The following is a 21,743-nucleotide window of genomic DNA, read 5'->3' as shown; positions in this document are numbered from 1 at the left end:
ATGGAATCGTATAATTACGACTCTGGCCACTCGGATCAGCGCCAAGACGGCTAAAAGTGTCATGGCCTTTTCCGGTTCACGCTTGCCGCAACGAAGACGTGAATAAAGGTGAGGGTATTTCGGGTAAGAATAAATGCTAATCTGAGTTCCGTTTTCGATTCATCGGAAAGCCAAAGACCCGCGTTGTGCAAGCGTGTTAAAAAATGTTTCGCTGGATGTGCCATTTAACCGTCTAAATACCGACAGGCGCCGCATGATCTTACCCAGTGAATCGCTCGAACCATGTGGTGTTTTTGATTTTCGTTAAATGTCGCGTGAGGGGCTTATTCGATTTATACTTTGAAGTTCCGAGACAGTGAATACGACTTAGATACTGAATTATACGCCCTGGCCTGCGCAAGCACGTGCACAAGATTTAAGAATAAAACTGATTTTTCTAACCTGTTTTCTAATTATTTATAAAGCTACGTTCTCGTTTTAGGTGAACCATGGCGGATATAGAAACGTTCGACGATGTCGTAGTAACGAATTTGGAGGCTCTGCCGGTCGCTCTGTCCGCTGAGTTGCCAGAGATCAAATTGTTCGGTCGGTGGAACTGTGATGACGTTCAGGTCAGCGACATGTCCCTTCAGGATTACATTGCGGTCAAAGAAAAGAACGCAAAGTACCTGCCACATTCCGCTGGTCGATACGCTGCCAAACGTTTTCGCAAGGCGCAATGCCCCATTGTCGAACGGCTGACCAATTCTTTAATGATGCATGGTCGGAACAATGGAAAGAAACTCATGGCTGTCAGAATCGTCAAGCACGCCTTTGAGATCATCCATCTACTCACAGGCGAAAATCCTCTGCAGGTAATATTCATTTCACATTCATCGTTCTAATTAATATGATTCAATAAATTGGAAAATCATTGGATGGGTAATTTTCTCAATCAAATATCAATATGGATAAATGACCCGCGACGCTGAAGATGGCAGCAAAATGTTGTAATGTTTTTCTGAATAAGGTAGCAAAGTTCGAAAATCAAAATTGTGTGAAATACCTTGAATCCCCGATACTATTATAGAATTATGAGATTAAAACCAACCTGCATTTTTCTATTTTCCAAAAAACGTTCAACACATTTGCTTGCTAACTCTGGCTGCTAGATTCAGCTTCATAAATTATCGAATTAGCATTTTTCAAAGCTACAATTGGAGTTGACGTCGTTGGATTTGATCACATCAAAATCTGTAACTTGAAACAAGTTGAAGCTGAACTTAAATCAAAGAATTATTGTTTCTTAATTTGAACTTGGTTTTTCAACACATATTCATGGTCTTTTGTTATTCCTATTGCTTTAAGTTGCATTGCTTAAACCTTAACTTTATAATTTTTTTCTTATTTTAAAAGTAGCACAAGTTTATGTCGCACATTCCTGAATTATGTGACATGTAAACTGTGTACAACATATTTTTTAGTTGTCAATACATAACATTCAGAATTGAACATTCTCGGAGAAAATTAAATAATGATTGCTCAAACTAGTATGCATACAGTATTTCCAAATAGATGCTCTGCGAAGTATTTTCATTATATTAAATAATGTGGATTTAACGTTACTCTTGGACCAAAGATATCATTTCAACAATAATTTTGACAGCGCAGAGTCACTACTGTAAAATAAAGAAACTATAATTTCAAGTGCAGCAAAGGCACATTAATTGTTTTTAAGTTTTATTTCATGCTTATCTATTAAACTTTAGGTTCTGGTTACTGCGATAATAAACTCTGGACCTCGTGAAGATTCAACCCGTATTGGTCGTGCGGGTACGGTGCGTCGTCAAGCGGTTGATGTGTCACCACTGCGACGTGTAAATCAGGCGATCTGGCTATTGTGCACGGGCGCGCGTGAAGCAGCATTCCGAAACATTAAAACAATCGCGGAATGCTTAGCCGATGAGCTAATCAACGCAGCGAAGGGATCATCAAATTCATACGCCATCAAGAAGAAGGATGAACTTGAACGTGTCGCCAAATCCAACCGATAAAACGGCACTCACTTTATGCTGTTTGTGTCTATCAAATTTTTATTGAGTATCAGACACCTGCGGTTGTTTAATAAATAAATAAAAATCTCAAAAAATACAAGGTTCGATTATTTACATGAGTTACTATATCAATAAACGCTGTTCCCCAGCAATCGTAGATTAATCCAAACAATTAATAGCCAATACGTATAGAAGCTACTTGGATGATTCTTGGGAGTAAAAATCAAAACCCGTTATCAAAGATCAATTGTAAATTAAAACCGATTTTTCGAAATGTATGTACATTTGCTTGATTCGCGATCATTTCAAAAAAGGCCCCAGTTTTCGAAATTCTGCGACCGCTGAATATCGTGCGAATAGCTCACTTAGCTGGACGTAGTTAGTAAAAAAATCGCTTGTCGCTGATAGTCAAACAGATGCCCAGTCCCATATTTGCATAGAGTAGGCCATCTATGTGAGCACGTAGTCTCGGGACTAGATATAAAATCGACCCCGGGTCAGTTTCCCGCGAATTGGTATAAAAGTGGTTGTGGCTGGCGGCTTTGTTTTTGTCTACTATTATTTCATCAGTACATGAAATAAAGTGTTATCCTTCTACTCTGTAACAGCACGATCTAAACTAGCTACTGATTTGTGGCGGTTCATTTGCTAGTGATTTAAAACTAACATCAACATCATGACCACGTTCAATCTAACCGAAATACAAGAACAGCTAAACAAAGCCAGTGAAAAAACTCCTGAAAGTGGTGTTTCGTTTAATGGAAAATCGCTGAAATTAAACAGCGAAGCGGACGGTAAGTCGAACCCTCTTCATACTCAGCTTTAAACAAACCAATTATCGTTCACGTAAAAGTCCGCGTCATCCTCGATGCTCAACGTGCTGCTTCACATAACCAAACTTTTATCAGACGCCGGTTCTCTCAGCGAACTCCACCTACCCTTTTATCTACCCAAAATACCTCAATCACACCAAATTTGACCCATTTTTATTAAATAATCACATCTGCTCACTTTCTGTGTTTTTAAAGCTGAGGAAGTCGTCAAAGCAATTGAACAATGTCAGAAATTGGATTACCTCGACTTGGAAGGAAACACGCTTGGTCCCGATGCGGCCAAGGCAGTGGCAAAGGCTTTGGAAGCGAAGGGTTCTTCGCTCAAACGAGCCTTGTGGAAAGACATGTTCACAGGGCGGATGAAGACTGAGATTCCTCTTGCCCTGGAATATCTAGGTACAGGACTATGTGCAGCCCAAACTCGCCTTGTCGAGCTTGATCTCAGTGACAATGCGTTTGGCCCTGTCGGCGTTAAGGGGTTGGCCACGCTACTCAGCTCTAGCGCATGTTTCACTCTACGTGAACTCAAACTGAACAACAATGGACTTGGAATAACGGGAGGAAAAATGCTAGCCAAAGCTCTTCTAAATTGTCATGAAAATAGTTCTAAGGAAAACGGTAATAATGTTTGACACTTCAGTGTTTTACATATATATAAAAGTTGATTTAAAATTTATCTCACTTGCTTACAGTGAATTGTGATTTTTTTTGTTTGCTTAAGTAGAAACAGCACCATTGGCCTTGCGAGTCTTCATTGCTGGACGAAACAGACTAGAAAATGATGGAGCTGCAGCACTGGCTGAGGTGTTCACAAAGCTGACTACCCTGGAAGAGATATCGATGCCACAAAATGGGATTTACCACAAAGGGATAGCTGCTCTAGCACAAGCGCTCTCCGTCAATCCAAGATTGAAGATTTTAAACCTCAACGATAACACAGTTGGGCCAGAGGGAGCACGAGCTCTAGCAAAATCCTTACCGAACTTGCCAGACTTGGAAAAACTTAATCTTGGAGATTGTTTGCTCAAAACACGGGGAGCCTCAGTGCTGGCTGAAGCGCTAGCCAACGAAGGCGCACACCGCAATCTGATGGAATTGAATTTGAGCTTTAACGAAATAGGCGCGGCTAGTATCGATGCAATAGTAGCGGCCGTTGCGGATAAGCAGGAATTGACGAGCTTAGTACTTGATGGCAACGTTTTTGGTAGCAAAGGAAGAGAAAACTTAGAAGGAGCACTTATTGCTTCGCAAAAACTATCGGTTCTTGGGAGTCTTGAGGAGAATGAATCTGAAAGCGAAGGCGATAGCGAAAGTGGAGAGGAAACTGAAAGTGAGGACAGCGACGATGAAAACAAGACTTCTGAAGTAGAAAAGGAAGACGATCAAGAGATATCAAAGATCGAAAAGGATAAACAGAACGTGACGGTTCAGGACTTTTTGAAAAATCCAACTGCTGAAAACCTTCTTCGACTTCAAGGCGACAAAATACAGTTGTTCTTGGAACACGCTAAGGTACGTGCATGCATCACATCCATATCACCATTTTTTCCATTTCTGTTCAGTTCTTCGCGATTTTTTTTTTAAAACTTTAAAATCATTCTGTAAATTTTCAGAGTCAGTCTGTAAACGGACACGAATCTCAAAAAGAAACATATGCTGAAGTGCTTATTAGATCTATAATGAAGGTTTCTTCGTTGTGTGCTAGCGGCTATATGGATGCCAGAATAGAGGCAGAACGAGTGACAGACGGGCTTTACATGGAATTGTTTGCATATGCGACAAAAACTGACCAAGTTTCCCAACTAAACAATGTTTTTCTGATTAATTTGGGCTTGATTAAGGTATTTCATATAATATGTGATCTAGCAGATCTTTTTTGATGTAGAAAAGAAGAAAAATACTTGGTAAATGGATCCAAAATTTAATACAATAATTCGATTAAATTTCAGAGTGAGGATAAAACTGCTGGTAGAATTGATTGGAATCTCGAGGGATGCTTTAAAGCATTGGAGAAAATAAGCACCAAGGATTATTTTCTAACAGAGACTAGGAATGCCCTAAAAGTATTCATTGAACTACCAATAAAAACTGGAAAAGTCAGGGTAGACCCATTTCAGAACGTTAAGGCTTCTCTCAAGAAGGTTCTCGACCAAATATAATTGAATTAAATTAATCTGATGGCGGAATGATTCATATATTTCCTGTACAAAACATTAAATATTTATTAATAATTCGTAAGAATTTATTTTTATACATTAGGCATTGTGGTTTTATGGTAATAGGCACGCGGTTGATTATCAGTGAACCAGTGGTGAGAGATGGTAGCGATAATACGCCGCGAAATCAATAATTAATTTATATAGCAATGTGCCCTAATGTACTGAATTTTGGCAGCAGATTTTTATGCTGAATGCGACGTCAAAAATACGTATATTTTAGTTTTAACAATTTTAATTGTCATTCAATTTAAATTTAAAATACAAGCTTTCAGCCTCATTGCATGACTGTAACACTATTTTTTTAAACGGATATTACGATTTTACAGATTAAAACATGTAAGAAACAAAGAAATTTTTCAATTGCCCAATTCGTCGTGATATCGGCATTTGTAACATGATACTGCAACATTTGGGTAAAAAAAAGTGTTTTGGCTTATTGTTGAACTACGACATTTCCTACATATGTTAATTTATTCCGACTACAAGCTTCAAAATTCAAAAAGAATTATACTGCACAATATTCTTTTTTCTCAGAAAGTCCAAACATGAACATGGACGAGGATTAATTAATTACATTTTGGTCATTTATCACTACTGAAATATATTTATATTATCTATATCTGAACACAGTGAAATCACATCACATTTTCTCATCGTACTCTATTGTATAAAAATAGTATGTGTAAATTTCTTTTCCTTAAAACTGAACATCTAATTGAGCTTGGATAGAATTAATATCAAAGGTAAACATGTATAAGATCATCGGCTAACTGCCTGCATAACGGACATCGCAATGGGTGGGATAATAGTTGGGTGCAATTGGTGCAAAGGCACAAATGTCGGCAAGGTAAAAGACACACAGATCTTGCTTTTCCAAAGCATACTATACATAGTTCAGTCTCTTGTAATTTATAGTTATCTTGTCCTTGGCGCCTCCTAGCGATTGTCATTCTTCTTTTGACTCTTCTCCATGTTGTTCCTGCCCATGTTAGGAAGCGTCTGTACATTCTAGTCTTAAACATGAAGTACCAGTAAACGAGCAACCTAATCCCATTCACCGCTATTATCATTAAACCACATCCCACAACAAGGCCGGTCAGTACTTCGAGTGTTTCAATGTCTGCTGCGTGTTCCGTCAATCTGTGCCCATAAATTATTCACCATTAAAATTTTTTGGATCAGCTCATTCTCCAAGCTAAAAACCATCCGAAGATCAACCTACCTTTCTCCGACGTGCAATGTGAAGGAACGAAGCACTTTGAATGCATGCAACACCGAGTCAGCAAGATAGAATAAAAATAGGGGTGGTAAGGAGAGCAAAAACAGGCAACTAGATCCTAGGAGGAGGAGTAGCTCACGTATCGAGGTCAGGACTGCTGCTATTAACGAAAATGGGGCCCAGACAACCCTTGCAGCAGCTGCGACGAGGAGAGACAACATGTGCACAGAGTAATCGGACGCAGTACGAATCGTCTCCTGCACGACGCAAAAATAATCGTAAATGTCTTTTAGCCAGAGCGTGGATCCCTCATAGAGTAGCACGCAGACGGCATTGAAGGCTTTGACAGCGTTCACCAGCATATCTACGAACGAAATGCCGGTGTAAACAATGAACTCGCCGGTCCTACTACTCCCAACTAGCCACCAGCGTAGGGCTACACCGATCGTCGAGAGATCCAGCATCCTCACGGTTATTTATTTTCCGATTCCACCCTGAAAGAGGGACGGTTTCCGCCCGTCGCGGGTCTGGCTATACTACGATGTATAGGGTGTACATTTGTTCGAAATTTGTAGGTTAGAAATTTGAAATCAACGGCCCGCCGCCCCGAAACCAAGAATTAGGCAACGTGACGAACGCGATACATGGCAGGAAGTCTACAAGCTCTATAGACTAAAGGTTCGTTGGTAATTAATTGTACGATTTGCAATGTTTATCGGGAAGGTTGTTAGTTGGTTGTTAGTTGGTTATGCCGGCACTATAGATCACTTACTTATTTGCTGTAATATCAGGTGACGCTCTATCATGCACTCTGTGGACCCTCCGTTACCACTCAATTTTTATACTTCACAATACTTCCACACAGCTGGCTTTCATTAATAGACCTAAGTTTATGCCCAATGAATCCAATTTCGATCTATCGCAGTCTGGTCGAATTGTTCAAAACATTTGATTCTACTGATTGTAATTTCACGTGTCGAAAAACGTACGCAAAGCTTGTCTCACCTGAGTTTAGTTGTCATTTACTTAAGAGTTCAAATTCGTTTTGATAACGGAGTAACCGCACGGTACTCCTTGGCCCATAGAACGATAATTGTGAGTATAAGTATCCAAAAATTCAATTTACAATTCGGGTTAACAAAGATAACCAACTTGGTTTTATCCTGCAGGAGTCAGCTGTACGGGAACAAAAGACTTTGGGCAGTTAGGAGGGGCAGCGGCGTCAAGGAGCCGCTTTATATTCTTTTGTGAGCTCTTGATTTGGTTACATGAGGTACATTGAGCAGCGAAACAAGATGGGCGATCTTACGATGATAAAATTTGAAATGCCTGAACCATTGGTGGCTGAAGTAAAGAGTGAACTTGACGCAGATTCCTGTAGCAGTCAAGAGTCAAAAGAAAGATTGCGAACTGCACTGGTATACTGTGAGCAGCTTCTTTTTAAAAATAATTATATTACTACGCATCATTCGGCAGAAATAAAGGATGAGCATATCCAAATCGGAGAGAAAATTTACAGCAAAATTCTAGAGGTTCTGGATGAAAATTCACTCATTGATGAAGACGAGTTAATTAGTGTTGAAGAGTCAGATGAAAAAGGCTTGTTTCACGAGGTCAAAAGTTCCATATCTGGATCCGCATCGGACGATGAGTACAAGCCCGATGAGGAAAACACAAAACCGGATATTGATCACGTGCCACTAGAGTACAAGATAAAGATCGTTAATATGGCAAAATCGCACCCAAAATGGTCGCTGAAGACCCTTCAAAAAAAAGGAGGATCCCGCTTGAAAAGAATGAACCAACTAACAGTGTGGGAGAAACAGATTACCAGTGGTGGTACCACCAAAGATAAATACAAAATAATCGACTCTTGCACTTACAATCGTTTCATGAAAGCTCGACAATCGAACCAACTTGTTACAACAAGAAATTTGCAGCAATGGGGTCTCGCTGCTGCCAGCCAACTTCCGGAATTAAAATTCCAGGCTTCCGAGTCATGGGCGCAACGTTTCAAGCAACGGCACAAAATTCGACAACGAACAATGAAAAAGTATGTACCGAAGAGAGAAACTACTGACATCAAAGAAACTGGAAACGGGCTTGGGCTTTGATACTCAATTAAGACAAGGATTTTGTCATTCACACTGACTAAACAGGTATTGAAATCATATTCATTACTACTATTCGTTGTTTGAATCATATTTTGTTTACAGAAATCGGGGAAAAGTTAGTGTGCATAATCAGTATTTTGTATTATAGTTGGCTCATTTTCACTAGGTTGTCAGTACCAGTCAACTTTTAATTCAACCCCCGCCAAGCTAGGATCAAAGGGGGTGCTGATTAAATGAAGACATGAATAAGGTGATGCATTTGAATATGGTACAATATGCTGCCAGCCTATGCGGAAAACTGCTTTCAACCATTGTTCGTGTGTGCCAAAGACGACTTGCAAATTTGGGCCCAGGATGTAAAAATCAGCAGACGTGCATGCAAAAAAATATTCAAACGTCATGATATCAGGAGATGCTGTAATACGTGTAATATGCTGCCAAGTTATACAATGACAGAACATCGTTCATAAACATAAACCCAGTTTGCTTCATGATAGACGATTTGAAGAATCCACAGAAAAAAATCCAGAACAGTAATCTGAAGTAAATTGAATTTAATACATATAATTCAACAATATTATATATATATATATAATATATATATATATATATATATATCTTTAATATGTTTAAAAAAAAATGATATACAAATGTTTGTTCCAACGTTTTCGATTTTAATTTTTCCAAAACCGGTTAAGAACCACATTTTCCTGCCTGCACCTGTTACACCCCTAGTCATGGCCTACGCGTATACTCAAGATGGACCTAATCAGTGTTCCATGCAGGTTCATAGAGTTTCCTTGTGATGATGAAATTTACAGAAGCCTAAGGGTACAGGGCTAAAAGTAATTAGAGTAATTTTAATTAAAGTACGTGGTGCCAGAAAACTCATTGCAAAAACTGAGACAATTATAAGAATTCTGAAAATCATTTTTATTTATCAAGTACCTGTGACTTTCAGATTATCAAAGGGGTAATTTTACAATTGCATTAATTAAACTTGCAGTAATGTTTACATACATCCTATAACATGTGTAGAAATATGATAAATCATATTCTTTGTGAAATGTAACACAATGTAAGATGGCGGCGGCGTCACCGGTGAACTGCGAATTAGCCGCGACTGTAGCAATTAAAAGACATACTGTGGTTGAAAGCAGTACCAAACAGGGAACCAGTCGGCCTATAGCAGATTTCAGGCCCTGTGCAAGGCAATCGAGGAATCAGTTGTAAACGCCAAACGCAATTTGAAATACCTAGAGAAATACAAAGTCATACGTCGTCGGAAAATCTGAAGAAGCTCCGTCGATAAAAAAGTGCTTGTGCATCCTTCCGCGGATTCTGATCCTTAAACCGGAAATACACGTTATATCTTGTTAGTCGTTCGGCGAGTAGTCGAAGCTTGTGCGGCCGAGGAGAACGGGAATGAAAATGGCGGTCTGTTGAGAGAGTAGCGTTACGTACGAGAATCGTTTTGCGGTTTAATAAGTGGGATTTTCTTTGTGATAGTTTGGAAAAGCCAAGATGGGGTGAGTTGGACATTTAATTCTAATCCTAATTTGGCTGGATGTACCGATTAGTTTTCATAATTGCCCTCGTATCGCTCGTAATACGCTCATGTGTTTATTTTGGCTGCCCCGAAACAAAATACATTCGTTAATTCACCGTAAAATTCTGAGAAAATCTAATCATTTTCATTGAGACTGTTGGCGCAGTCATTTCTCGTCTAATACCTCCGTTTCTTTGTACTCATATTTTAATATAATTTACCACAATTCGAACATACCTACTTATATCTGGACCAAACCTAAAACCTAGCAATCTGCGATCTTAAAGGTCAGTTTATGCTCCCCAATTCTTAATGTCAAACAAGGAAACCGAAGAGCAGACAACCTTATACTTTAGCTCAGATCTGATATATCGGATTCGGATTTTAATCCACACGTGCAAATGACTCTTCACTGCTGTTGTGAATCTTCTCAACTATGTATTAGGTAGTCAATATCTGTTATTTCTTAATTAATAATAAGCGGTAGCTTAGTTTGATTCCCTACTATAAATTCTGTGATCTGTTTTACATTGCTAGAAGTTCGGACTTGGAATGCATTGATCCAAAAACTGATTCGATGGATGAGTCTGATATAGCGGTATTAGGCGAAATGAAAAAAAAGAAGAAGAGGAAGCACAAACATCACAAGCACAAGAAGGACAAAACTGTGGAGAAAGAGGAAAGGATTGATCGGCAAGAAAGGTAAGGCTATCAAGCATTACTGTAATTTTAGTTCTGAAAGATAAATAATAATGATTGTTATACCTGTAAACAAACCATACCTAAATTTTTAATAGTTTTTAAAAAGGGATTATTTGACACAATTATGATTACGCCAAGATATTGTTATGCCTGCATATGTCATTGTAGAGTATATTTTTTAGAAAGAAACATAAAAAGCACAAACGTCCAAAAAAGAGCAGGGACAATGAAAATGGTTCTGTTGAAGAAAAGCCACTCCCAGTTGACGTCAAGTCATCCAACATCCATAAAAATACAAATGTTCCTAAAGGGACCAACATGAATGGCAAAGTGCAAGCTTCGCAACTTGAGGTAGTTTCCTCTGAGGAAAGTGAAGATGAAAAACTAATCGACTTGGATTCGGACGAAGTTGACTGTACTATTATCGAAGACGACATTGATCTCGAGGAATTAATGAAACAGAAGGTAAAATTAGTACATTTGTCCTTCTCTCAGTAATCATACTCATAAATCATGTAGGGTTATTATTGAAAAATACGAATCATGAGTGGTCATAAAAAAGAATGATTATTGTTGTTTTCTTTACAGGAAAGACTTCAGGCATGTTTAGTGCAATATTTATCTGATGATTCTGAGAAAGAGGGTAAAACTCAACTGCAGGAAGGTGTGATGAAAGTGGCTGAAACACCTGATATAATTCTAGTCGAAGATGATAGCGAGGATAGCATATGCCGTAAGAAGCGTCCAAGGAGTAGATCAGAAAGTAGAGAGAGAAAACGAGTGCCCTCTTCAAAACTTGAGAGGCGTGTAGTTGTTGATATGTCCCGAGACAGACGGAGTCGCGAGGAGGCGAAGGACAAAAGACGAGATACTGACCGCAAACGAGATGACAAAGTTAGGGGTAGAGACGAACCAAGGCGGGAAGACAGGACATCGAGAAAGACAATTGAACGGGCTAAAGAGGATGCAAGACGTGAAGAATCACGCAGGAGACTGGATGACGAGAGGCGAAAAGAAATGCTCAAGAAGGAGGAAGAGCGCAAGAGAGATCATGAACGAAGGTAAATTAATACCTCTGGTGTTATTCAACTACCGAAGTTTTCGTAATGAATATAGATTGATTTTTATTACAGGGAAGAAGAGCGCAAACGTGATTCTGATAGGCACGCTACAAGGCGAGAACCTTCACCTCGCAATGGATCCAAGGCCAGAGACATAAGGTCAGATTCGAGACACCGTACTATAAAATCAGATAATCACGATACCTCAGGTGGTAGGGACCGGTTCTCTGGTCGAGAGAAGAGGGATAGCCGAGAACGTCAGTTGAATCGTGACCATCAATTGAATCGGGAGAGACAAGGAAGTCGGGAAAGAAGAGACAGCAGAAATCACGATAGAATACGTGAAAGGTCAAAGAGTAACAGAAGGTCTAGAAGTCCCATGAGAAACAGGAATGACAGAAATGACAGAAATGAGAGAGCCGAGAGGAATGAGAGAAACGACAGAAATGACAGGAATGACAGGAATGATAGAACTGACAGAAACGACAGAGATCGCCTGGACCGTCATCGAAGGTCTAGATCTATCTCTAGAAGCCGTAGGGATAGAGATAGGCATGGACGCGATGGTGAGCGGGAGAGGGACAAGAATGGCAAACGAGACAAAAATGATAAGTACAAGGATTCCTTGTCAGAGGGTTTGAAGGTAGAACATTCGGAGAGTTCCAGCGAAGAGGACATCAAAGACATTGATATCGAAGAAGAGGAAGATGAGGAAGCAATTATCGAGCGGCGAAGGAAGCAGAGAGAAGAACTCCTGAAAGTAAGTATCCAGGTTCCACAATTTATCCATTTTTACGAGAAGAATTTATGTAGAATTTGGTCGTGCCAAAGCAATCGAGTAGGCATTCATCCACATTGTGTTACCCAGATTCTTATATTGTTTATTACAGAGGTTAGGAGGGCCAAGCGAAGATTCAAATCTCTCAATGGAGTTGAACACAGTAGTTAGTTCACCACCGTCAGACAATGTGTCAGTTGAGTCCCACAAATCGGTAGATATTATTTCAAACAATAATGAATCAAACTCAGAGAGCCACACTCCACCATTACCAGAAAAACCAAAATCACCTCAACAATCTATGAAAAAGCGAAAATCCAGATTTAACACTGTCGGTGGTGAAAATAAGGAGGAACAGGAGGAGATCAAACCTACAGAGAAGTCAAAATCTGATGAGAAACAAAATCCTAAAAAAAGTAACGAGTGGGACATGTTTGCGGAAGCCGACAATATTGGTGATTTTAACGTAAGCCTGACACTTTTTTGCATCCCATATATTTCATCTATCCTACTAATTATTCTAGAGCGTTTCTCATCACAATTTTTTTACTCTGTTATTTCAGAGTCCTACAGTAGAAGGCAAGAGGCCTGGTGGCCCAGATAATCCAAGTTTAACAGACAATTGGGACGATGCCGAAGGATATTACAGGTTTGTTCAATTTATTTTGCGTATTCCTAGTTTTTGTTATCATCTTGATTATTTTTGTGTTAAAAATTGTAATATTTTTCAGAGTACGAGTTGGAGAAACACTGGATTCTCGCTATATAGTGTACGGTTATACCGGTCAAGGTGTGTTCAGTAACGTTGTCAGAGCGAGGGATTCTGCTAGAGGGAATCTGGATGTGGCTGTAAAAATAATCAGAAATAACGAAATAATGTGCGTTTTGAAGACACAATAAATACTATTTTGCATACCTTACATTATATCATAACCAATGATACTTGTTATTGCAGGCATAAGACGGGTCTCAAGGAGTTGGAGATTCTCCGGAAGCTAAACGACGCAGATCCCGAGGATCGATTCCACTGCCTGCGTCTTTTCAGACATTTTTTCCACAAAAATCATTTGTGTATGGTATTTGAACCTCTGGCTATGAATTTGAGAGAGGTGAACTATTTTCAAGACATAAACTGAGATTCGCACATTTTTCAATTGTTCCCTGGTACAGTTTAATACATTGAAATAAATCTGGTTTTCAGGTATTGAAAAAATATGGAAAAGACGTTGGTCTTCATGTAAAAGCGGTGAGATCGTACACCCAACAGTTATTTTTAGCATTGAAACTCTTGAAGCGTGCTAATATATTACATGCTGATATCAAACCAGATAATATTCTAGTCAGTGAAAGTAAATTGGTGCTAAAACTTTGCGATTTTGGTTCAGCTTCGCACGCCCATGAAAATGAAATAACGCCTTACTTGGTGTCAAGGTTTTATCGTGCACCGGAAATAAGTAAGTATCTTTTATTATCGAACTAAGAACAATTGTAATCCACTTATAGTATATGCACAAATACTTGAGAAATGTACATCTTTGAATTGCAAAGCAGATGCCCTATTGAAATTGTATTGCAAAGTTACCGTCGTGGCTTATTGACAAGGTAAAATCTCGAGTAGTGACAAAAGTTTATAGTAAATTGCAATATGCTGTTGTCATAAGATTTTCATGAAATATTTTCGATTCCTTATTCAATTTGTTTGCTTCAAAGATAGATAGAGATACCTCGTTTCCCCTTTAAGACAAATTGATTGATGTAAATATTTTCTAGTTCTTGGTATACCGTATGATTTCGGGATTGATATGTGGTCTGTTGGTTGCACCATTTACGAACTCTATACCGGAAAAATAATGTTCTCGGGAAAAACGAATAATCAGATGTTGAAGTTTTTTATGGATCTGAAGGGAAAAATGCCCAACAAACTTATAAGAAAAGGTACCTTCAAGGATCAGCACTTCGACGCGAACTGCAACTTCCTTTATCACGAAGTGGACAAGGTTACGGAAAGGGTAATTATCCCCAATATTAATTATTTATTTGACAATCTAAATTGTCCATTCCTACGTGTTATTTATTTAATCATGAGCAATAATATTCAAAACCTTTTGCCCATGGTCTCACAGATTTGTTTCTTTCGTTTTTTTTTTTTTTCAAACTTCTTTTCGTTTGTACATGTAACATTGCTATGAGCAGGGAAGGTGGTGCCGCTCCTCCTGATTAAACTGAACTGCAACTACTGATGCAACAAAAATAATAGCAGCAAGCGACTTCCAACAAGCTACTTGATGTTAACTGATAATGATAATACACATGTATATAATCAGAATAGATTTATCTGAGTATCGATCAACATTTCTTTTATGGAAACTGATTCGGTTCTATTTCAGGAAAAAGTTGTAATAATGTCGACACTTTCCGCCAGCCGTGATCTTGGCACCGAATTGGGAGGTAATTCCCTGCCACCTGAACAAAGTCGTAAAGTCGGCCAACTAAGGGACCTGTTGGAGCGTACCCTGATGCTGGATGCCGGAAAACGCATAACCGTGAACCATGCTTTGGCTCATCCTTTTATACAAGAGAAAATCTAGGTAACCCCACGTGTGGGGACCTTCCTCGACGGAGATTTAATTAAAACGTTGATTGAAAATCTTTATTATTCACTGCTACAACTGATAATCAGTACTAGGAGAAAAATCGTTGAATATCGATTACTCTACTTTATAGTAATGGCACTCGTTTTTAAAAATGTGGTAAATAATTATGTATTCCAATGTAAAATCATTCACATTTTTTTTTTTCTTTGTGGAAATAGGTGGAACCGGACGTTGCTATTTTTAAAGGGTTTTCGTAAAATTGTTCGCGGTGTTTTCACAATTTCAAAATAATGTACAATTATTATTTACCGTAAGTTACATGACGAGGGAGGTGATTAGGGATTCTATTCCCGTTAACATTTAACGATTACTATAATAAAGTAATTAACACTTGCATCCGTATAGCCAATTATTTTCACTTGGTCGTTTTTTCAATGACTAATAAGTCGACAGATTCACACGTTTGTACAAGATGTGGTTCACATATACATTTCTACGTTCAACTATCAAGTTCGAATATTGTTCTTTTCTGTTTAACATCAATTGCCGACGAATCATTTTTTCCATTGGATACAAACACAATTATACCGTCATTGTCTAAACCCATTGATTGAGGTATAGAAATATTTTCGTATTCTGAAAAAACAAAGTACATGAATACCGGAACACTTTAGAAGTCCTATTCTCTAGATTAGACTGCAATTGTAAATGTACCATACTCTGGAATGAATATTTTCTTGAAGATTGAGGGAACTTATAAAAGATGCGAAAAACGTCTACCTTATTAAACAGAGGGAAGGTAGTATAGTTCAGGCTTCCGCATGTAGACTCTAATGATAGTGCGCAGAGTATTGGGAAAGAAATTACATTTTTTTATATAAAATTGATCGAAATTTTTATCCATTTCCATGAAATGTTGAACATGGTACATAGTGTAATTTTTACATAGAAAATTGTTTTTTCAGATCGTAAAGTCTCGTGTAAGTTCCACCTAATAGTGTCTATATAAATCATGTACAATATACCTATAACTGAATAATATTTTCGTGCCGTTTACATACTTTATTTATTTAAAAGAATGTAGTGGAAAGAATGACGGACAAAGAAGTTAGAAAAATTCTCTGTCATACAATACGAGGTTCTGCAATACGAGCCGCACATTTTTCAACGTTTACTTCATTTGAATTAATTTCATGATTTTTTTTTTTATACTTATTTTTTTAAACCATTGACTACAATATGTTTCTATTTCGAGCATTAGCGGTGAATTTTGGTGTACTAACAATACATTGTATAGTAAGTAGTACTGTAGTTGAAATAAAAAAGAAGAAAATAATTATATAATACATACATAAATACATACATATTTGAAACAGCAAAATATAATTAAGATCGTATTGACCTGCATTTTAATTTCAATAGAATGAAATTCTTCACTACTACCTTACTTTGTTAACTAAAGGATCTAAGAATTTTACTTTGTTCTATACTACTTAATTAATCGTTTACATATCTTTTCTTCAAAGAGAGAGGTTTGAAATTCATTTCGGAGCTTTTTAATAATAAGCTGTTATATCTGGTTTATACCTCTCAGTTAAAACGTTATCTGAAAAGTATTGATGACGGTCGATCAAATTGGATTATTGAATTTATTTATAATTGTATTAATTGTATGATCATAGATCTTATCAAATTGAGAAGAGCAAAACAGAAAGTAAATCAACATAATTGTATTTACTATCAGTGCTGCTGTTACTTGCACCGAAGAGAAAAAAAGCATATATAAAAAAAAAAAAAAATCGATCTCGGAAAGCACTTTAAACGTTGCAAAATTGTACGAAGCTGCTTATGTTTCAGATGAGTCTTCGATTCAAAATCAGCATTAAGTGTGGACGGACCTTTCAAGGGCCTTTAACGCTGTTCCCGTTGCAAGGTATTCATGGGGACTGCCTTATGGGATATTTATTATATCCATTTTCATATTTGCTGTCTACCTCAACAAAAAAAAATTATATAGATACGTACTACAACTAAAAAAACACCTCATTTCCAATAATGAATCATTGTGGATGCACGAAATTTTCCATTGCATCTATTATTTCGTTCAGGAAAAAAACAGTAGTAATTACAATTTTTTACAAAAATATTTTTAATTTTACAAGGAATGTTAATGGAGCTATCTCAATTTTTGAAATAGACTTGTATCCTGCATTCTAATCGCAAGAGTCTTATCTTCACATAAGACATGTAAATATTACTACTCAAACATACGAGTGTCGCTGGAAGATGTTTGAGAAACTCGTTGAATTACGGAATTATTTTCTCAAATTCTCTTGTAAATTTATTGCATTTATTTTGCGACGTTAAGTAGTCAAAAAAAAAAAACATCGATTTATCGAGAACCTGAATTGAGCTAGTAAAACAAACACCAATATGTATAACAGATCCCATGCCAATAAACTAAAATTAATAATTACTTGTGATAATCCGGCTCCTTCATAAATTTCATCAATTAAATGGCCACATGATTCTTTCAGTTGAAAAGAAATTATTTCTCAACATTCACTTTCACGACTTTGAACAAATAATTTGTACACACGTAATACCCCTAATATTTGCGTACATAAATTTGGATGGATTTGGTACAGAAGTAAAGATACCATATCTTCCCAACTTGAACTTTTTTCTAATTTGCTATTTGGTAATGTTTCACTTATAGCCCTCCCTGAGCGGAGGGGAGGCAATGGAAGATGATGGAATCTGGTCAAATCTCCTGGCTGTCTTATCCCGGTTTGATGACAGCTTCGACGGCAGATAATGCATATCTACCAAGTTGAGATCGTCAGATGTATAACTTGAATGACTTTGATACAGGTTTTTCTGAGTCAGTGTAAGTCATTAGGAAACACGTGAGTATCCATCTGCATACAGGTGAGGTGTTAGCTGAAACAAAATGATCGTAAGACAGTATTCTTTCATTTACTTGAAGTTATGCCAAGTCGCGCATTTTTCGTGCCTTGTGAAAATTTCTAAATTATTACTCGAGCCTATTTAAAATACATCAATTCACTGACTGATTACATTTTTGATTTTCAGATGAAGGAGAGAACTACATTTTTCGTAATGAATGATGGAAGTTAGTTTCAAACGAATGAAACTAAAATTTCTAATTACCAACTAAGTCTGTCTTGACGAATAATGGTTGAACGCATCATAGGAAACTCCAAAAGCCAACTATTATGCACTCGTATGCATTATAGAATACACCAATCGACACTGTGTGTGCATTTTAGTACAGTATAAGATCGGCAGATTTGCCTCACCTCAGTCATGACAGAGGTAAACTTGGTAGTCGCAGAGCAAAGAATGAATCTTTGTTATCGTAAGATTTATCATAATGTAAATACATTTAATAATGTAACATGTGGATTCAGATGATTATAATAATTTTTATCTAAATTTCGTACTATACTTTTTTCCCGACAATTAATCATTCGATTAGCTAAAGGCTTGATAACTACTGTAGATAGTAATCGCAAAACACTTTGGAGTGGGGGAAGTATTTGATTGATTGGTCAATGAAAAATGAAAGATTGTAATGATTGCTTCATACCAATGATCCATCTTTATTTCGAAGTACCAGTTACATTTTACTTATATGAGGTATAATGATAGTTATTGGAAGAATAATTTAAAATACATATATCTCTGGTAAAGTATGTGGTATCTTTGTTTCCTAATCTTAAACAGGGTATTGCCCTTCGTACTACCGCACTCGCACATTTTAATTGCCTAATTTCAACTAGGAAAACATTCTCAGGTATCAAGTAATTCACTTCTTTTTCTACTTATACAGGATTATGCAATCTATCTGAATCGGACATCACATCGTTTCTTCTAAGTCAAAGTTACAAAAATTAGGATACCAAACTGGGACTAACTACATTTCAGTAGTAGTGAACTATCGGTACTTGTGTGGTACCTAAATGCAATAAAAAAGTGACGCAAATTGCATCTCAGAATTGGAATATCAATTGGAATTTATTTGTTGTAATGTGGCTATTTTTGTGGTAACAAATATCATAGAACCAGTTTTGATTTGGTATCGAAATGTTACACCACTTTGTGACGAAAATAAATTACAGATCTATGAGAAAGACACGAATATTATCTAACTGAGCGATCGCTCAGTTTGTCGTTAATCTCGTTCCGGATAATACTGTACTAATACTTTAGTTACTTCATCGGCTAATTCTTGCGTCGATGCGCACAATACTCGTCTGCTCAGCACGTCGAATGGCCCTCCTAAATATCATCAAACAATATTAAAATCACAAACAATATGTGAACAATAGTTGTTTAAATCAGGATTAAATTATGCAAAATTGAGAAATTTGCGCCACTCTTACCACTCGGATCGATGCAAACACCTCCAGCCTCTCGGACAATAATATCACCAGCTGCGATATCCCAAGCATGAATTCCATATTCAAAATTACAATCAGCACCACCGAGAGCTACCATGCACATGTTTAGCGCAGCAGAGCCCAAAGCTCGTGTTCTATAAAAATTCCATTCAAGTGTTCAGTAAACATAAATATGTTCATCATTTGAGTCAAGTTTGCTGGTGCTTTGCAGTACATACCCATGAATGAGAGGTGCTAGAATAGCTAAATTTTCCATGACAATTTTCATTTTGGCTGGATCACGACTAGTACCCATTTCAAACATAAGAATGGCTTTTTTCATTTCTGAAACGTGTTTTGTGAAAAAAATTTAGTTGTTGATTCAAGCTGAGAAAGATAATTGTACAGTCAGCCATATTTTTTGGTAAGGCTTACCTTTCACATCGGACACATGAATTGGTTTGCCATTTAGAAATGCTCCTTTTCCTTTCCGTGCGGTAAAAAGTTGCTCCATGACTGGATTGTATACCATTCCAATTTGGGGAATCTTCTTGTCTACTAGTGCAATTGAGATACATGTGTGAGGAAATCCATGAACGAAGTTCATTGTTCCATCGACTGGATCTATGATCCACGTTGGAGAATCTGTCAGTTCTACTTTTACTCCCGATGCTGTTGTTTCTTCGCCAATGAATCTATGAGTATACTAAAGGTCTAAATACCACCTTGCAGCAATTCTTGATTATAAATTACAACATATATTGCAATTACCTGTGGTCGGGAAATTTGGAAGAAATACCATCCATCAACAACTTCTCAACTTGTTTGTCTGTTTCAGTTACTAAATCAACATCGCAAGACTTGACTTCAACATTTTTTGGTCGAGAGATGGTCTCTTTTATAAGCTGTAGAGGCAATGTTTGAACAAAAATGAAATTGTCAATGATATAATAATATTCCAAGATTGCAAATGTATTGCAACATTTCACAATTTCTTTTATATTTAATTAGACAGTACTATATGGGTAGGATCTTAGTGTCTTAGTCTATATTTCATGTCAGTCATTCCATCACTTGTCCAGTCTAATCAATGTTTATACGTAAGTATTTCCTAAAGCTTATAATTAGATTACGTATTATAAAAATTTGTTACTTACAGCACCTCCTTCTTTAACTAATTTAAGAACTAGATCGTAAATTTGGTCGTAATCAGCCATTGTTATATTCGGTACTTTTCTTCTTTTTTTGTCAGACCCTGCGAAAATTTGAGAAGCTGTAAAAAATTATGCCTGGTAATAGTCGTGATATTTTAGTGTATACCTATACGTACTGTACGTGTTCTACGCACGTACTGTCAATGGAAACTACCGGCTCTACTGTCCGCTCAAACTACGTGAATGGAAATAAAGCCGATCCGCGCTGTGCAGTGTGCAGTCAGTCTTATGAGTCTTATACAGCGCGTAGTAAGCTAGCGCCCTCTCAATTATTCTGACGGTTTGTGCGATATACGAACCAATGAGCCATGCGTTATGGACGTTGACTGAAGATGTATAGACTTGAAAATTTTCAGTTTCAGAATCGATATCCTTAACCCTTTACAGACTAATTGGACCCGCAGAAACGGAGAAAAGACACGAAGAACGTAAGGATCAACAGCAGAGAAATTAGGAAAGAAATCTTTCTTTTTTCAGCTGTAACTCTTGACACGTTGCTCGTAGCGTTTTCGGACTGCACCCAATCGAATCTCCTCGCAAAATTACGTCGATGTGGTGCATCAAAGAGTTGATTTCAGCATGTTTCAAAATCATTAAAATTTTCAGAAATCATTCAAAGGGGTTAGCCTTACTTTTGAGTAAAATGTTCTAAGTCTCTAATTCTTTGCGCGGGGGAAAAACTTGTATTACTGAAAGACAATGTTAATACCATATCAAAATTTTCAATAAATTCACACGACTTCTATTCATTCCAGTTAAGTTGCAATGAACCTCATGACAGATTCATTTTCATTATTCATTTATGTATTTAATCAAGTGTTCGCATAGTTTTTCTTAATTAAAACTCATTTACCGCTTTCAAATTTTGGCCTCCAAAAACTCAGAAAATACGTTCCCCGTTCTCCATATCTTCAACGTGCATCTATATAAAGTACACACAGGCATAGTACTGGCTTGGGCTTACCATTGCGAAGACCGTGTTACTCGGAACGTTGAGTGAAGAATATATCTTCAGGCAACG

The 21,743-nt window shown here is 37.4% G+C and overlaps 6 protein-coding genes across 18 annotated transcripts; 4 read left to right on the top strand and 2 right to left on the bottom strand.

The window, feature by feature from the left end:
• The first annotated feature begins 1 nt into the window (after window position 1).
• On the top strand, window positions 2-2,130 carry LOC124175380 (40S ribosomal protein S5). Of its 2 annotated transcripts, none has more exons than XM_046555585.1 (3): window positions 2-108; window positions 482-854; window positions 1,749-2,130. In XM_046555585.1, exons 2-3 carry the CDS (start codon window positions 489-491, stop codon window positions 2,031-2,033), a joined length of 651 nt encoding a protein of 216 aa, XP_046411541.1. In that variant the 5' UTR covers window positions 2-108; window positions 482-488; the 3' UTR covers window positions 2,034-2,130. The 2 variants fall into 2 exon arrangements, with proteins under 2 accessions (XP_046411541.1, XP_046411542.1); XM_046555586.1 differs by having other exon boundaries at window positions 31-123.
• Window positions 2,131-2,532: 402 nt separating this feature from the next.
• On the top strand, window positions 2,533-5,104 carry LOC124175349 (ran GTPase-activating protein 1). 4 transcript variants are annotated; one of them, XR_006869146.1, is made up of 5 exons: window positions 2,533-2,827; window positions 3,062-3,484; window positions 3,588-4,378; window positions 4,572-4,707; window positions 4,816-4,956. XR_006869146.1 is itself a non-coding variant. In XM_046555515.1 (5 exons), the coding sequence occupies exons 1-5, from the start codon at window positions 2,710-2,712 to the stop codon at window positions 5,023-5,025; spliced, it is 1,767 nt and encodes a 588-aa protein (XP_046411471.1). In that variant the 5' UTR covers window positions 2,533-2,709; the 3' UTR covers window positions 5,026-5,104. The 4 variants fall into 4 exon arrangements, 3 of the variants coding, with proteins under 3 accessions (XP_046411471.1, XP_046411469.1, XP_046411472.1); XM_046555515.1 differs by having other exon boundaries at window positions 3,591-4,378; window positions 4,480-4,707; window positions 4,816-5,104; XM_046555513.1 differs by having other exon boundaries at window positions 4,480-4,707; window positions 4,816-5,104.
• LOC124175376 lies at window positions 5,064-7,073 on the bottom strand. Its single transcript, XM_046555578.1, has 2 exons — window positions 6,308-7,073; window positions 5,064-6,225 (listed from the first exon to the last, which is right to left on the bottom strand). Exons 1-2 carry the CDS (start codon window positions 6,766-6,768, stop codon window positions 5,823-5,825), a joined length of 864 nt encoding a protein of 287 aa, XP_046411534.1. The 5' UTR covers window positions 6,769-7,073; the 3' UTR covers window positions 5,064-5,822.
• A 127-nt stretch (window positions 7,074-7,200) lies between these two features.
• On the top strand, window positions 7,201-9,034 carry LOC124175377. 2 transcript variants are annotated; one of them, XM_046555580.1, is made up of 3 exons: window positions 7,201-7,399; window positions 7,474-8,463; window positions 8,567-9,034. In XM_046555580.1, exon 2 carries the CDS (start codon window positions 7,573-7,575, stop codon window positions 8,416-8,418), a length of 846 nt encoding a protein of 281 aa, XP_046411536.1. In that variant the 5' UTR covers window positions 7,201-7,399; window positions 7,474-7,572; the 3' UTR covers window positions 8,419-8,463; window positions 8,567-9,034. The 2 variants fall into 2 exon arrangements, with proteins under 2 accessions (XP_046411536.1, XP_046411535.1); XM_046555579.1 differs by having other exon boundaries at window positions 7,204-7,399; window positions 8,585-9,028.
• Window positions 9,035-9,806: 772 nt separating this feature from the next.
• Window positions 9,807-19,004, top strand: LOC124175342 (serine/threonine-protein kinase PRP4 homolog). 7 transcript variants are annotated; one of them, XM_046555477.1, is made up of 16 exons: window positions 9,825-9,947; window positions 10,292-10,412; window positions 10,505-10,669; window positions 10,852-11,134; window positions 11,258-11,730; window positions 11,803-12,490; window positions 12,621-12,974; window positions 13,072-13,157; window positions 13,240-13,386; window positions 13,464-13,617; window positions 13,710-13,962; window positions 14,279-14,517; window positions 14,896-15,096; window positions 16,960-17,035; window positions 17,822-17,992; window positions 18,199-19,004. In XM_046555477.1, exons 2-13 carry the CDS (start codon window positions 10,369-10,371, stop codon window positions 15,094-15,096), a joined length of 3,087 nt encoding a protein of 1,028 aa, XP_046411433.1. In that variant the 5' UTR covers window positions 9,825-9,947; window positions 10,292-10,368; the 3' UTR covers window positions 16,960-17,035; window positions 17,822-17,992; window positions 18,199-19,004. The 7 variants fall into 7 exon arrangements, with proteins under 7 accessions (XP_046411435.1, XP_046411436.1, XP_046411433.1 ...); XM_046555476.1 differs by having other exon boundaries at window positions 17,822-18,011; XM_046555474.1 differs by having other exon boundaries at window positions 17,822-19,004.
• LOC124175378 (inositol monophosphatase 1-like) lies at window positions 18,705-20,995 on the bottom strand. Of its 2 annotated transcripts, XM_046555581.1 has the most exons (7): window positions 20,839-20,995; window positions 20,666-20,763; window positions 20,280-20,413; window positions 19,944-20,203; window positions 19,748-19,853; window positions 19,512-19,663; window positions 18,705-19,407 (listed from the first exon to the last, which is right to left on the bottom strand). In XM_046555581.1, the coding sequence occupies exons 2-7, from the start codon at window positions 20,723-20,725 to the stop codon at window positions 19,301-19,303; spliced, it is 819 nt and encodes a 272-aa protein (XP_046411537.1). In that variant the 5' UTR covers window positions 20,726-20,763; window positions 20,839-20,995; the 3' UTR covers window positions 18,705-19,300. The 2 variants fall into 2 exon arrangements, with proteins under 2 accessions (XP_046411537.1, XP_046411539.1); XM_046555583.1 differs by lacking the exon at window positions 20,839-20,995 and having other exon boundaries at window positions 20,666-20,814.
• Window positions 20,996-21,743: the final 748 nt, after the last annotated feature.

The sequence above is a fragment of the Neodiprion fabricii genome, chromosome 2 (genome assembly GCF_021155785.1).
Source record: "Neodiprion fabricii isolate iyNeoFabr1 chromosome 2, iyNeoFabr1.1, whole genome shotgun sequence".
Lineage (NCBI taxonomy): Eukaryota > Metazoa > Arthropoda > Insecta > Hymenoptera > Diprionidae > Neodiprion > Neodiprion fabricii.
Note: the sequence above shows the minus strand (reverse complement) of the source record. Positions and strands in the feature narration are given on the sequence as shown.